Raw genomic sequence first — 15,064 nt, 5'->3', positions numbered from 1 at the left:
CTCTTCCCAGAACATCCTTCCCCATCTTTTGTTTTTTAATGAGTAGCCTATATGATGCTTTTCCTTCCATCTCAATCCTCCAGTATAATCACCCACTTCCTCCTTTGTGATGCAACTGTACTTTAGGCTTTTGTCACAACAACTATAACACTTCATACTATATACTTGTTTACCTGTCTCTCTTTCTCCTTGGGCATAGTCTAAAAGGTCCCTGAGAAGGAGTTCCCTGGCCTAGTGGTTAGGATTCCAGGCTTTCACTACCATGGCCCGGGTTCAATCCCTGGTTAGGGAGCTGAGATCCCGCAAGCCACGTGCAAAAAAAAAAAAAAAAGTCCCTGAGAGCAGAGATTACATTTTATTCATTTTGTATACCTGGCATGTCGTGTGCTAACTGGAACATGGCACAGCACACAATAAATGACCGGTAAATGAATGAGGAGTGTGATACACATGAGAGACTGCTGCTTCTGGAATTCCGTGGTTGTCCAGTGGTTAGGACATGGCGCTCTCACTGCCAGGGGCCCAGGTTCGATCCCTGGCCAGGGAACTAAGATCTGGCAAGCTGCAGCGTGGCCAAAAAAAAAAACAAACCACTGCTTCAAGTAAATTTGGTAAGCTCATTCTAACTTGACCAGTATGTGCAAAATCCTTTAAAAGAATAAATTCTTGTCTATACATAATTTCAACAACCGGAAAATTGCACTTGGGGTGGGAAGTCAGGGAATAGTCTATATTTTTATGGGCAAACAAGATTTTATCAGGGAAAATCTTTCTAAAGCAACTCAGGATAGTGATGGATTTAGCCTAATTCTCTATACCTACTACAATTATGGTAAAAAAATTATAAAATATGTTTAAAATGTTAAGGCGTTATGAGATACCGACATGCCTTATGAATCATCGAAGTGAGGTAAAATTATGTTTACTAGAGTTTTAAAGTTAAGTCTACATCATTGTATTCTAATTCACTGAAAACTGAAAATCCACAGAGTTAAGTTCTTTTTATCTTGAATGATAAGGAAAGATATTCTGATTAATTGAATGTGGAATCATTACATAAACTAAGGCGTACCCTACTGATCTGAAAGAGTTTATACAGCTTCCTAAGGCCTTAAACTTACTACTAGGGAGGGATATGAGCATGATAAGGAAAGTAAGGTCACTACTCCTCAAATTGAACTATTCCACTCAGCACACTGAGTAAATTTATGTAATATTAAAATCACCAGTCCCTGATCTCATTGTTAAAAACTCTGTTATGAATCCAAAATGAATTGGAAAGCCAAGAATGGTGATGGAATCTTAGTACCTTCACTCCTCCTGAGGACTTTTTAAGTATGTTTTAAAGGTTTTATTTGAAAACGTTAATAACCATCTTTTTTTGTTTTTAAAGAGAAAGCATAGGCTGAACAAGCCTTCTCTGTTGAAAAACTCCCAGAATTAAAAGTCTTCTTAGTATCTTAGTACCTGAGTACCTCAGTATCTATGTTTTTAAAAAAAGTTGAATGTGGACATATTTTAAAACCAATCTAGGGACTTCCCTGGTGGCACAGTGGTTAAGAATCCGCCTGCCAATACAGGGGACACGGGTTCGATCCCTGGTCCGGAAAGATCCTACATGTCGTGAAGCAACTAAGCCCGTGCAACTACTGAGCCTCCATGCCACAACTACTGAAGCCCACGCGCCTAGAGCCCATGCTCCACAACAAGAGAAGCCACTGAAATGAGAAGCCTGCGCACCAAAACAAAGAGTAGCCCCCGCTCGCCGCAACTAGAGAAAGCCTGCGCGCAGTAATGAAGACTCAACACAGCCAAAAATAAATATATAAAAAGAAAAAAACCAATCTAGTATTATTATGAAAGTATCATCTTACACAATGCGTCAGGTTCTATGTATTCATATTAAGAGACTGTTACCAGACACTCGACTTTTGCTTCACAATGTATTCCTGAAAATGTGTATATGATGAATATTTGAGAAAGTATAAAATGTCATATATGTAAAAGCTAAAAAGATGGGCAAGAGGAATTATATACCGAAATCTAAAAATACTTATATAAAATCCCTAATTACTTCTTGCCTTTTGAATATAATCTTTACCAATTTATTCCCAGCAATTCATACATACTCTTTGATTGTTTCTCTCCTTCATACTTGAACTGTAGCCAAGCAGGTTAAGTGTGATGAGGCTGAAGACTGACACCTGATGATTTCCATCTTTGTCTCAAGTGTATTAAAATTATGAGACCAGTATTTCTTATCACTAGAATCACTGTTTTTTGTACCCTGCTCATTTTTATAAAATGAGGCTAAAATGCAATAAAATATTCAAATAATAAAATAATACAACTAAAAAATCAACCGACAGGCATCTCAAAATGCAATACCTCAAAAAAAAAAAAAATGCAATACCTCAAAATGTTTATTCACTAGCTCATGCACTAAAATTCAGTGTAAACAGTGGAGTGGGGAGTCAATATATGTTGTACAAAGATCCCTCTACCTAAGCAAGCAATGAGAGGTTTCTAGAAAAGGCAATATCATTTGGAAAATAAAAAAGACAAACAGAAAAATAAGTGGAACCAAATCTTCAAAAGAATTAAGTCTCTAAGTAGCAGAGATGTTTTTTCTGTCTCTACTAGGGACAGGCCAAGTGACAACTGGAGTACTTTAGGAAAGACAGAAGAAATGATGACTCCATAAGAAAATAAAGCTGCGGAGAACTAAAGAACCTGCCCTTTAATTCTTCCTGATGTTACCCTACCTCAAAAGGTAACAACTACAAGTATGTGTATGTGTATCAAACAAAATTCCCAAACAAATGAGTTTGAGTAAGCATGCATAATCTGTTGGTGCCAATAAAAATTTAAACCACTCTATAGGCTATATGTTAGGCATTATTTATATCAACTTACCCTTATAGACCTTAGAATATTTCCTTTATGCTTAACAATATTCAGAAATGTCAGCAAACTATGTTTATATTTTAAAAAAGAAAAAGAAAAAGTCCTTATCTTTTACAGATACATACTAATGTCTGGGATTTGCTTCAAAAAAATTCAGGAGTGGGTGGATGTAGAGATGAAATAAGACTAGCCATGAGAAAAAAAAAAAAAAGGACTGGCCATGTGTTGATAACTGTTGAAGCTGGGTGATGGATGCTTACATGGGGGTTCATTATATTTTCTTTATTTTGGGGTATATTTGAAATTTCCTATACTAAAAAGCTTTTTAAATTACCAAGATAGGTTAACTGTTTTTCTCCAGAAATTTTTAAGGCAAGGTACATTACTTAGTAGACTGGAATTGGATTACAGCCGTCCCTTGGTATCAGTGGGGGATTGCTTCTAGGACACCCCTGCAAATACCAAAATCCACAGATGTCCAAGTCCCTTATAAAATGGCATAGTACTGAATATTTGTATATAACCTACTCACATCCTCCCATATACTTTATTTATTTACTTTTTTATTTAAAAAAATTTTTTTTATTTTTGGCTGTGTTAGGTCTTCATTGCTGTGCACAGGCTTTCTCTAGTTGTGGCGAGCAGGGGCTACTCTTCATTGCGGTGCACAGGCTTCTCATTGCGGTGGCTTCTCTTGTTGCAGAGCACGGGCTCTAGGCACGTGGGCTTCAGTAGTTGCCACACACAGGCTAGGTAGCTGTGGCACGCAGGCCCTAGAGCAAGCGGGCTTCAGTAGTTGTGGCGCATGGGCTCAGTAGTTGTGGCTCGCGAGCTCTAGAGCACAGGCTAAGTAGTTGCAGCACGCAAGCTCTAGGGCACATGGGCTTCAGTAGTTGTGGCTCGCAGCCTCTAGAGTGCAGGCTCAGTAGTTGTGGCGCACGGGCTTAGCTGCTCCACAGCATGTGGGATCTTCTCGGACCAGGGAGCGAACCTGTGTCCCCTGCATTGGCAGGTAGATTCTTAACCACTGAGCCACCAGGGAAGTCCCTCCCACATACTTTAAATCATCTCTAGATCACTTATAATATCTAATACAATGTAAATGTTATGTAAATAGTTGCTTTCATGTGGCAAATTCAATTTTGCTTATTCAAACTTTCTGGATTTTTTTCTTTTTTTAATATTTTTTATCCAAGGTTGGTTGAATCTGTGGATGCGGAACCTACAGATACAGAGGGCCAACTGTATATGTTTGCCCAAGAACACTTCTGATCCTTGAAGAATCTTTTATACATTCTCCAAAATAAAATAACTACCCCCCTGGGACTTCCCTGGCAGTCCAGTGGTTAAGACTCCATGCTTCTAATGCAGGGGGCATGGGTTCCTCCCCTAGTCAGGGAACTAAGATCCCACGTGCCACGCGGCAAAGCCAAAAAAAACAAAAAAACAAAAAAAACTGTATTTGACAAAACGAAAAAAAAAAACTTTAAAAATAAAAAAAAAATTTTTTTTTAAATAACTACCCCCCCGCTTCTCTCTGTAGATCTAGTTCCCATTTAACTTTCAAGACCACCGAAAAATCTTATCTCTTCTTTCAAATTCATAGTGATCCTCTGAATTCAAAAGCACATCCTAACCATGCCACTCTGAACTTCTTAGGTTTTGCCATGTAAGTGATCTCTTTATTTACAAACATGTATTTTTGCCTTGCACAACTAGACTACAAGCTCCATGATGGTTGGAACCATGTGCTATATTTCTTTCAACACCTTTGAAATATGTTGTGTAATGGTAGGTCGTTGATAAATATTTTTTTGATAGACTAAGCTTAGTAATGTGCCCATCCACGAGGGTCCAGAGAACTTCTGGTAGGAATACTTTTACAGTTGCCTATTCTCCTCTGACTCTAACTACACTGTCTTTTGGTAAACATGTACCAAGGCCTTGTGCTAAACAGTGTGGATAAGTAAGCTGAGGGAACCATGTAACTTACCCCCAAGGAACTCACAGTAGAGAAGACGGAGAGAGACAAGGAAACAGCAAACTGTTGTAATAAGTACTGAATGACAAATATAGCACACAATACATTACAGAGATGAAAACTTAGCTCTAAGAGTTTTATGTTGAATGTTCCATTGTGCTAAATCACCTTAAAGTTATAATTTCCTCACTCTTTGAACCTCCCAAATTTTTCAAAATATTCAAATCTCTAGTCACTTACCCTTGTTGTACAGGCTGTAACTGCAAGATCACTTGGGTTTTGGTATCTTCAGCATTCTCCCCTTCATTTCCTTCAGTGGGTACCACAACCACATCCCCCACTGGGACACTCACTTCCGCATTAGCCATCTTTCACATGAAGTCAGATAGCTGGAGCTGCTGTCAGAAACAAGTAGCACCAGTAACTCTGTCTGGTTTGAAAAGATGGCAACCATAGGAAAGGAACACCAAGATAATAACTATTAATTCCCAGGGCACCCTGCAGATCATGGTCCTCTGAAAAAGATGGGAACTGTGAGAAGGGGCTGACATAGGCTCTGATCTTTCCAGAAATGCCTTAGTACTCACTTGTTATTGTAGGTTTTCTTAGTATGTGTGATTCACCCAGTGGTATGCTAGAGCCAGCTCTACCAGCTCCTGAGAACCAACTGTGCACATCGCTTCCCAACTCCAAGTTTAGTGACATCAAGTTGGTAGCTTGAAATCAGTTGCTGGGAGAATATACACCACAGAAATTGACAAACATTACAAATCAGGATATTTTTTCTTCTAGAGAGCTGGTTTACAGCACACCACTAGTTCCATCCCAAACTAAGCTCCTAGGAAGTAAGAATCATCTATTTTCTTTGCAACCAGCCATTATACCTCATCAAGTGCTCTGTCCTTTGTGAGTAGATACTAATAAGCAGATACTAATAAGTATCTGCTAACTAAACTAAGTTGTATGGGAAAAAGAAAGATGGTTCGCATCGTGTGGTTTTTTAATAAATGCTGAATCCAATTGCATGACCTCCAGGAACGTCTTAATACCTCTTTGCCTCATATTGAATGGAGATAGGGTCTTGCCTGACATCTCCCCTGCAGAGCTGTTGGGGAAACCACTGTCCAGTACCACAAACTCCTTGACTCTAAAGTAACTCAAAGCATTATCTCAATCTTAATGAAAACTCAGAGGGCCCCAAGTTATTCTGCAGCTGTTAGTCTTCACAGCTGAAAAGATAGAGTCACATAAGAGAATATGGATAAGAACACTCTATTTACTTAGATATGTGAGTACTTGAAGATGATTAGGACTGTGCTGAACTGTGCTTAGACAGACAATGGATGCAAGTTTGAATATGTAACTAGTACTCAGAGGACAGAATCCACATTTCAGCTCTGCCACAGTAATTGTTTGCCTATAATGCACACATTTAACATGGCACTCAAAATCTCCCTCATTTGGCCCCCAAATTTTCCCAGTTTCATCTGCAACTATAGTATCCCAAGAATCTTAAGATCCAGCCACACCAACCTCCCACAGATTTCTGAACGTGTAATATGTACTTTCAGGTTTCTCTACCTTTGTTATTCCATAAGCCCAAAACTCCTTTCTCCCTCATCTCCTTCTCCCTTCAAGGTCCAGCTCAAAGCTCACTCCTCCACAAAGCCACTGCCAAACCATTTTCTTTTCTGAGGTCCCCCAATACTTGCTTGCAGCTCTCCTCTAGTGCTTATCACACTGTGCCTTGCACTGCAGTTAACTGAACAGACATCTACCTCCATGACTACACTATACTCTCTGTGAGGACAGGTGCTGCTTATCTAAAAATCTTGCTTCTTTCATGCCATGGCACAGCCAAAAAAATTTTTTTTAATTAAAAATAAAAAAAATAAATAAAAAATAAAAATCTTGTCTCCCACAGCCTTGCTCATCATAGGCACTGACATACATTGGTTCAATCAATTTTTGTTTGTGTTTGACCTAGTTAAAATTCCTCATATGTGACTTAGACTTCTGCCCTTTATGATTCTCACATTCAAACTTTTTTCCTGGATTCAACACCTCCTATATCTAAAAGCCTCTTAAAATATCTTGTAGGCACCTTAAACTGAAAGCCTGTTCCCTCTCAAACCTGCTCCTATGTTTCCTGCCTCAATAAATGGTGCTACCCTCCACCCATTTTCTCAAGCCAGAAACTAAGGAGCTATTTTTGACTCCTCTTCTCTTTCTAAATCCAACCAACCACCAAATCCTATCCATTCTATCACCTATATATCTCTTTTAACCAACCCCCACTCTCCATCTGTGCTGCCATCATCATATTCTGAGCCACCACACTGTTACCTGGATTTTTCCAGCTGCTTCTCATCAGTACCCTAATCTCTGGTCTTGATCTCCAATTCATTATCTACAGAGCAGACAAAGTCATCTCACTAAAGGCCATTTCCCCCACTTAAAAATCCTTCAGTGCATTCCCTTTGCGGCTATTAAGGTGCAAAGACCCTAACATGGCTTACAAAACCCACCAACTCTGTCCCTTGCCCACCCTGCTAGCCTCATTTCTCACAGTTCTTCCTCTCACATTGTGGGCTCCTGCCATTGCATTTTTTCCAATTTCTCAACTAAGCCATATTTCCTCACCTGAGCCTTCACACTTGTTTGCTCTACCGGGAATTCTCTTCTCTTTCCTTTTTGGCAAGTCACTGCTAAACTTTTATGACTTATTTAAAACATCGCTTCCTCAGAGAGGCCATCTGTGACACCCCTGACTAGATCTGAGAGGGTCTTCTTGCTTCCTCAGCGCCTGCAGCAGCCCTGTCACAACCATCAACCCCCTTTGTCAGCCTCTCCCCCTCAGACTACATCCTGGCAGAGAAAGGATAGCTTTTCTTTTTCAACAGGCTCCCCTGTGCTAGCTTAGTGCCCAGGACTCCCGAGTGTAATAAATAGTTTTCAAATATCAGACTTCTATTTACAAAACTGCCTACCTAAAACTTCCTAAGAAAATCTGGCACATAGCATGTATGTAATAAATTTTTGTGCAATGAGTAAACTCACTTTACCCTAAAAGACTTCTAGAATTTTCTCGTCTTCAACTGAGGGGATATAAATTTACTTAGACAGCTCAGGCTAAGCTGCCTTGCTTATTGCCCATCATTATGGCCAGTTCAATATGTACTGAGTCCCTACTCCACATCAGACACAGACTTAGCCTCCCTGGATATGAAAAGGGATGTTATCTGCTCTTAAGGAGCTACAGAAGGGAAAGAGATGTGTGACACTGTCACACAGTACAGGAAAAAAGTAATTGCAAGATACTACAATATACAATCTAAACTTACGTAAATTGAAGGTTTAAAACTGCCCGGGGTGGCGATTAGAGAATCAATGGATTGGTGTGGCTGGCTGCCAGCAAGAGAGGCTAAATGATTAGGACCCTTGAGTCTAGAAAAAACCAAAAGGGATATGATGAAGTATAAAATGCCATCAAATCCTAGAATAATTGAACCAGTAGATATCGTCAAAGTTTGAACCATAAAAATGTAGGGTGAATTAAAATAATGACAGCTAACATCTGTCGGACATTTGTTTGTTGTAAAGCACTATTCTGTTATATATTTAATGAATTTAAAAGATGTAATACTTCAGCATGTAACAATCGTAGGGAATTTATTATTCCAAAAAAATGGTTTAAATGTTAAAAAATTAATAGCATAGGTAAATTAATAGGTTAGAGAAGCGGAATTAGGATGCTTCTAGTTCAACCTTCTACCCTAAGGTTGAGTCCTCTCTACAATACTCTGAGTAAGTGGTAGACTAACTTCTTGATTAATACTTTCCTCAATAAGAACTCATAGTTTACTCCTTACCCCCCACACACCTCGGAACTCAAGAGGAAGGTTCTGGCTGCTTCTCTAACCTTCTGAGAGTTTATCAGAGAAGATAATTATAATTATCCACGACATATCTCTCAGTGTCAGTCAGAGACAAGTCTGATCCAACATGGCAATTCTTACATTCTTTAGAGAAGCAAGTTTGGGTTGAATATCTCTTATTATCCTAAATACCATATTCCTAGCAAGTAACCCGAACCAGCTCTACAGACTACACTGGCTAATTGCAAGGTCATCTCTTTGAGCTGAGTGTAAACTGAAAAGTAGCTCTTGTTTATAGCAACCAAAACTCCTAAGGCAAGATGAGTGAGTTGCCCCTTTGGGTATTTCATGGAAGGGGCCTTAGAGTATTCATTGTGGAATCGCACAACACTCTGTAATTCTAGGAGAACACACATGAAGAAAATATGTCAAACTTATGTGAAAAGGAAGAATTATTTGTAGCTATTTTCAAAGACAAATAAGACACCTTGAAAGTAAGCACGACTACTCACATAAACTCTCAAAAAACTAAACAAATGATAATCTGACTTACTGTGGATTAAATTCACTTTGTGTCCTGAAAATTGTTTAAAACATGGCAAGACGTAAGCACAAGTGTCACATGATCATAGCAACATCAGAGTTGGTAGCTGAAATGGACTAACAGAAATACTAGATATCCTGAAATTTCTAACTCCAAAATGTATTTATTCCATACTTCATTGTAATTTTTGTAGACTGTGTGGTCTATTTTTAAGAAATTTCCAAGTTAAAACTTTATTATTACATGAGGCCAAAACTCCTGGATTTTTTTTTCCTTCTTTATTCCTCCTCACGTTTTTACTAGGTGATCCAGGGTGCTACCAGATGTAATGAAGCCAATAAGATCACTACATAGGACCACTGTGAGGAAAAGAGCCAGAGCAAATGAAGTTTGGGATAAGTCACATATTGGTGACCACTACGTAGGTGTTTAGGGAAGCAGTAGCATAAAAGGGTTTTTTGTGGGTGCGTGAATGTTTTGTTTTTTCACATCTATCTTCCCTTTCATGATTTTTCTCTTCAAGTGTGTCAAATCTATTGTTTATTCTTTTTTTAAATTAAGTTTTAAATTTCAATCATTTCAGTTTTCATTACTAGGAATTTTATTGTATTCTTTTCCAAATCTGCTTGACCAGTAAAAGGGTTTTTTGAAGGGTCACCGTGCTATAGTTGAGGAGACTTCTGCTTAGGACAAGACCAAAATACAGCCCAAACTAACCCAATGAAGTTGAGTACAAGTTGGCTATTCAATATGTTTGTTGAAGTAAATATGAATAAGTAGTTGACTAACAACTAATGACAAAAGTCATCAAGTCAGTAGACTAATTTAAATACACATAACTGATAAAAGGCTGACAAATTAGGGGAGTCAGTCCATTTAATGAAGAAGTCCCCCAAAGAGAGAAAAGAATCCTCTGTGAGACTAGAATTATCTGATCCTCCCTTTCCCTAATCCTCCAGGTTAAGGAGGAAAATGACACTTCTTGGTTCTCCTAAACAGACACCAGTTAAGGCCCCTGCTGTGTCTGTTAGTAAGTGTTTTTGAATTTCTCGCATCTTGAGAAGAGAATGCAGGCCTCCTCCTGCTCCTTAGACGGCCAAGCCTTCCCTTGATCCCTAGGTCAAGACTTGACGTGCCTTAGTCTGGGTGGCTCACACTCCAGGACCTTCAAGTAAGAGTCTGCCCTCACCTCTCCTGCCCCTTAATTAGAAGACAGCAGGCCAATTCCCCTGTCATTTTAGAAAGCAAGGGTACTCTAGCCTTCTTCCCATCAATTATCTTCTCTCCGGTCCTCAAAAACACGGGTTTCCCCATCCCCGACAGACCAGATCAGCCTGCTCTCCACCTATAATATCAGGAGGTACTCCCAGCTCTCTGTTATTCCCTCACAGATCTGGACCCTTCTCATTCCTTCCTCTGGAGGCTCTGAGGTGTCTTCCTACCGCCCCCTCATCTAGGGGAAGGTAGGGGCCTGCTCATTTTCCCTTGGAGCTCTTCTTCCTTGTCCCCTGCTCCCACTACCGGACCTGTCACCACACCTTCGGGGAAGCACCTGCTTCTTTCCCCCTGGACTGAATGGCCGAGGCCTCTAACGCGCCCCCGGGTGAAGCGTGGACCCTCCCTTCTTCAGCAAAACCCACTCTCTGCTCTTGCTTCCCACCCCAAGGCTCCGAGGGATACTCCCGGGCGGGCAGCGGGCTTCCTTCACCCTTCGCCCCACTTTCACCACTATCCCCTAGCCTGAGCGCGACCCAGGCCTCTCCCCAGCTCGACCCAGGCCTCTCCCCAGCTCCTCATCAAAGGGCCTGGTGCTCCCCGGATCCCGCCTATGGGGATACCCCTGGATCCCCGGACCCCTCCCCAGTGTCCTGGGCGTCCGGGCCTCTCAGTCCGGAGTCGCTCCGGCCCCTCCTGGTCCCTCGGCCGAGGACTTCCGGGCCCCTCGGTCCGAGGCTCCGGGGCCCCCCAATGCCAGGCTCGCCGGCCCCCAGCCGCTCTCGGCCGGGGTCCGGACCCGGGCGCCACGGCCGGCCGCGCTGGGGGCGGCCCGGCTGCTCGGGCGGACCCAGCGGCAGCGTCCCCCCCACCCCCCCGCGGCGCCGCGACCGTCCGCTCGCTCCCCGGCGGCGGCGGCGGCACGCACAGGGCGTGGGGAGGCGCCCGCGGAGGCAGGAGCCCCCCGCCCCCTGCGCGCCCGCCCGCCCTCGCCGGCCGCCGCGCGGCCCCCGCGCCCCGCCCCCCCGCCCCCACCCCACCCCGCGCCCGCGCCCGCGCGCCCACCCCTCCCCCTCCTCACCGTCTCCGTCGGGCGGGCGGGCGGCGAGCGGCCAGGGCGGGCGGGCGACGGAGCATGCGCAGACGCCGCCACGGCCGCTACCGCCACCGCCGCCGCCAGGCCCGGCTTCAACACTTCCGGCCGCCGCCGCCGGCGAGTTGGCTCCTTAAAGGGGACGCGTCCCTATTGCCGGCCCCGCGGAGGATGAACTTCAGCCGGAGGGTTTGGGGCCTTTATCAGAGCAGGAATCTCCTGCCCTGGAAAATTAGTGTTGGGAGGGACGCCAGGGACCCTGATAACTCTTGCAACCCCACTTTATGGGTGAGGAAAACGAGGCCTAAATTAAAGACTCACCTCATTCGCAATCGGGGGCAAAGGCATGTCTCTCAAAGGCAGGACTCCCCTTGGAGGACTCTGCCCCTCTTACTTCCTGAAACCCGGTTATGAAGCTTACGTTCATCAGACCTTCAGAAGTGATGATACAACTATCATTTTGAAATCAAAGGTCTGGTTCAGTATAGAGTCAGTAAGAAAACTCCTTTGCGTTCTCACCCATGCATGTTTGTCAAGCCTTTTCTGGTTGTGAGGTTTGTTCTGGGTTCAAGTTATAAATTCTTTGGGGGTTACTGAACAGCTCTAAGCCCCTATTACGCCTAGGACGTAGGTTGTTGTTAAGTGTTAAAAGAAATGATCCTTGAAAATGCGTAGGAAAGTTCCTGGGGCCAGTAATAGTAATTAGCAAGTATTAAGACCTTTCTATGGCCAGACCTTAGGGAAGATGCCTTTGTCTCATATAATCTTCTTGGCAGCTCTACTAAATAGCTTCTTTTCACTCCCGTTTTACAGATAAAATACAGGAGGCCAAGAGAAGTTAACTAATCCCTCAAGGTCACAAAACTTGTAAATGGTATAGCCGGGATGTAAACTCAGGCCCTTCTTTCTGCAGAGTACATGGTCATAACCACTCAGATGTTGCTACCGTTATTAAGAACGAATGAGGTAGTGGTATGCAGGCACTGTTTTGGAAGGGGAGAGAGAATTGCTTCCCCATCTTGCCCCTTCCTACGAGTCACATCTCTGAACTCTGTCCCCTCTGTCATGACGAGGTGACAGGAAGTTTTACAGGTTCTTGATTCAAGAACAGGTAGGCAGCCCAGGAGTCAAACAATAGAATAGGATGTGGGGGTCAGACAACCTGGATTCTAGGCTTGGTTATCGCAGCCCAGGGATCTTCGCCAAGTCACAACTCCCTTAAGCCTTGATTTCCTCATCTGTAAAATAGAGATGATTTTCCCACTGTGCCCACCTCTGAGGGCTGTTTCCAGGATCAAACAAGGAGACTTAGTATCCATGTTCATATCTGTTCTTATGATCAAGAACTTACACATTAGTAGGTGATTTTGAATATAATAGGGGCTGGTCATGAATGGACTCTTGACCTTTGTGAACTATTTCACAGCAAGATCATCTATATCTTTTGATTATGCATCATGCACTCATTGAACATTGACCAAAATCCTGTCCCTGCCTTCCAGAAGTTCTCAGTCTACCTTCTTCAGAGACAGAATTGTAAACATACAAGACAGTACAGTGAGATAGGTGTTATCATAGAGATATAAACAAAGCACAGAAAAATTGCAAAAGACTGTCCCTGGAGGATTCCTGAAAGGCTTCACAGAGGAGGGGGCATTTATGCCTGGTCTCAGACAATGAGTAGGAGTTCATCAAAGGGAAAAGTGGGGAAGAGCATTCCAAAAAGAACATGTACAAAGAAATACAGGGAAATTGGGCTGAAGAGGGGGCCTGGAACCAGATGGTTCTCATAAGGGGTAAGGAGATATCCTACAAGGAGTGGGGACCCAAGGGAGGTTTAAGTCCTGTTCAGCTGTAGTGCTAACACCCAGCCCCAGCCCACAGGACTTACCTGGACCACTGAAGTAATTTTCTAGTACTCAGTAACCCTATCCACCCACCTGCAAATGTTGTCTGCCCTAGGCACCTAAAGGGAGTAACCCTTTAAAGAAATAATGTCAAATTATGTGACTTCCCTGTTAAAAACCCTTCAGTAGCTTCCCATTGCACTTAGAATAAAATCCAGACCCCTCACTAGGGCCACCATGTGTGATCTCCATCCTGCCCTCCTCTGCCCCTCACTCACTGTGCTCTGGATGCTCTCTTTGTGCCTGGAACTCTTCTCAGGGCCTTGTCACTGGCTCTTCCCCCTAGCTGGGAAGCTCCTCCCTCAAGTCTTCAGAGCTCACTCTCATCTTTCCTTCCTCACAGACCTTCACTGGCTCCCAACCTTAAAGTGGGGTCCCCAGCCACCTTCTTCCCTATCATTGTTGCTCCCAGTTCCACCAGGGCACTTGTCAGGTTCATTTGGGGGACTATTCAGGGCGCCATGTCTGAGACAACTCCCATCCATGTCCTAGTCATTTTCTCTCAACCCCCCAGCTTACCTTCATAGCAATCCCCACAATGTGAAATCCCCTGGGTTATTTATCTATTTTGTGTCAACCTGTAGAGTTTGGTGCACAGCAAATGTTTGTGGATCAAATGAATGAATGATCAGAAAAATTATGAGATACAGACTGGAGAGGAGAAAGACCAGGAAAAGGAAACTATGTGAGGGAGACTAGGATTATCTTGCTAGGATCATCCCCACAAGAGAGAGAGGGACTCATGCAGGGCAGAGTTCATGGCTGTGCTCCAGACACAGTTCCAAATTGGAACCAACAGGTCTTAGTGACCAAGCAAATGCGGGGAGTGAGAGAAAGGGACAAGGATGACCCCAAGTGAAGGAACAAAGCAGGAAGAGTTTGTTGGGGATTGAGGGAAAGTAGAAATAATGAGTCCATTTGGACTTGTTGAGTCTGCAGTGTTTGAGGGACATCTAAATGAAAACATCCAGAGGAAGTTAGATTGACTGGTGTGAGGCAAGAGTCCAGGACTGGATTTTGGGACCTGTCAATGTAGATGGGCCACAGAGGCCAAGAGTGGATGGGTCACCCAGGAAGAGTGTGCAGGGAATGCGGGGCCCAAACCTGGGGAACATTAAGCCTTGAGGAACCTGAAGGAACCAACCAGAAGTTGTAAGAATGCTTAGCTCCCTGGACAGAGAAAAGAAAAGAAGCCCAGAGAGCAGGCAGGGCGCTTCCAGAAGGGGATGGATGGCGGGACTTCTCTGGTGGTCCAGTGGGTAAGCCTCCGGGTTCCTAGTGCAGGGGGCCAACGTTTGATCCCTGGTCGGAAAACAAGATCCTGCATGTGTGCCGCAACTAAGAAGTCCTCATGCCACAACTAAGAGTCTGCATGCTGCAACTAAGTCCCATGCTGCAACTAAAAGAGCCCACACTCTGCAACTAAAGATCCCACATGCCGCAACTAAGACCTGGAGCAGCCTAAATAAATAAATAAATATTTTTTTAAAAAAAGAAGAAGATGGCACCAACAATGCCAGATACTGCAGAGAGATCAGG

At 43.3% G+C, this 15,064-nt stretch overlaps 1 protein-coding gene across 9 annotated transcripts in view; it reads right to left on the bottom strand.

The window, feature by feature from the left end:
• GMEB1 (glucocorticoid modulatory element binding protein 1) overlaps window positions 1–11,690 on the bottom strand; it is a 30,505-nt gene extending 18,815 nt beyond the window's left edge. For 2 of the 9 annotated variants that reach the window (XM_036872407.1, XM_036872439.1), the window contains exons 1-2: window positions 11,607–11,678; window positions 5,129–5,286 (exon numbers count right to left, since the gene is read on the bottom strand). In XM_036872407.1, the coding sequence (XP_036728302.1) occupies window positions 5,129–5,256 (128 nt within the window). In that variant the 5' untranslated portion in view covers window positions 5,257–5,286; window positions 11,607–11,678. The other 7 variants (XM_036872401.1, XM_036872386.1, XM_036872411.1 and 4 more) reach the window with 7 other exon arrangements.
• Between the last annotated feature and the right edge of the window lie 3,374 nt (window positions 11,691–15,064).

The sequence above is a fragment of the Balaenoptera musculus genome, chromosome 1 (assembly GCF_009873245.2).
Source record: "Balaenoptera musculus isolate JJ_BM4_2016_0621 chromosome 1, mBalMus1.pri.v3, whole genome shotgun sequence".
Lineage (NCBI taxonomy): Eukaryota > Metazoa > Chordata > Mammalia > Artiodactyla > Balaenopteridae > Balaenoptera > Balaenoptera musculus.
Note: the sequence above shows the minus strand (reverse complement) of the source record. Positions and strands in the feature narration are given on the sequence as shown.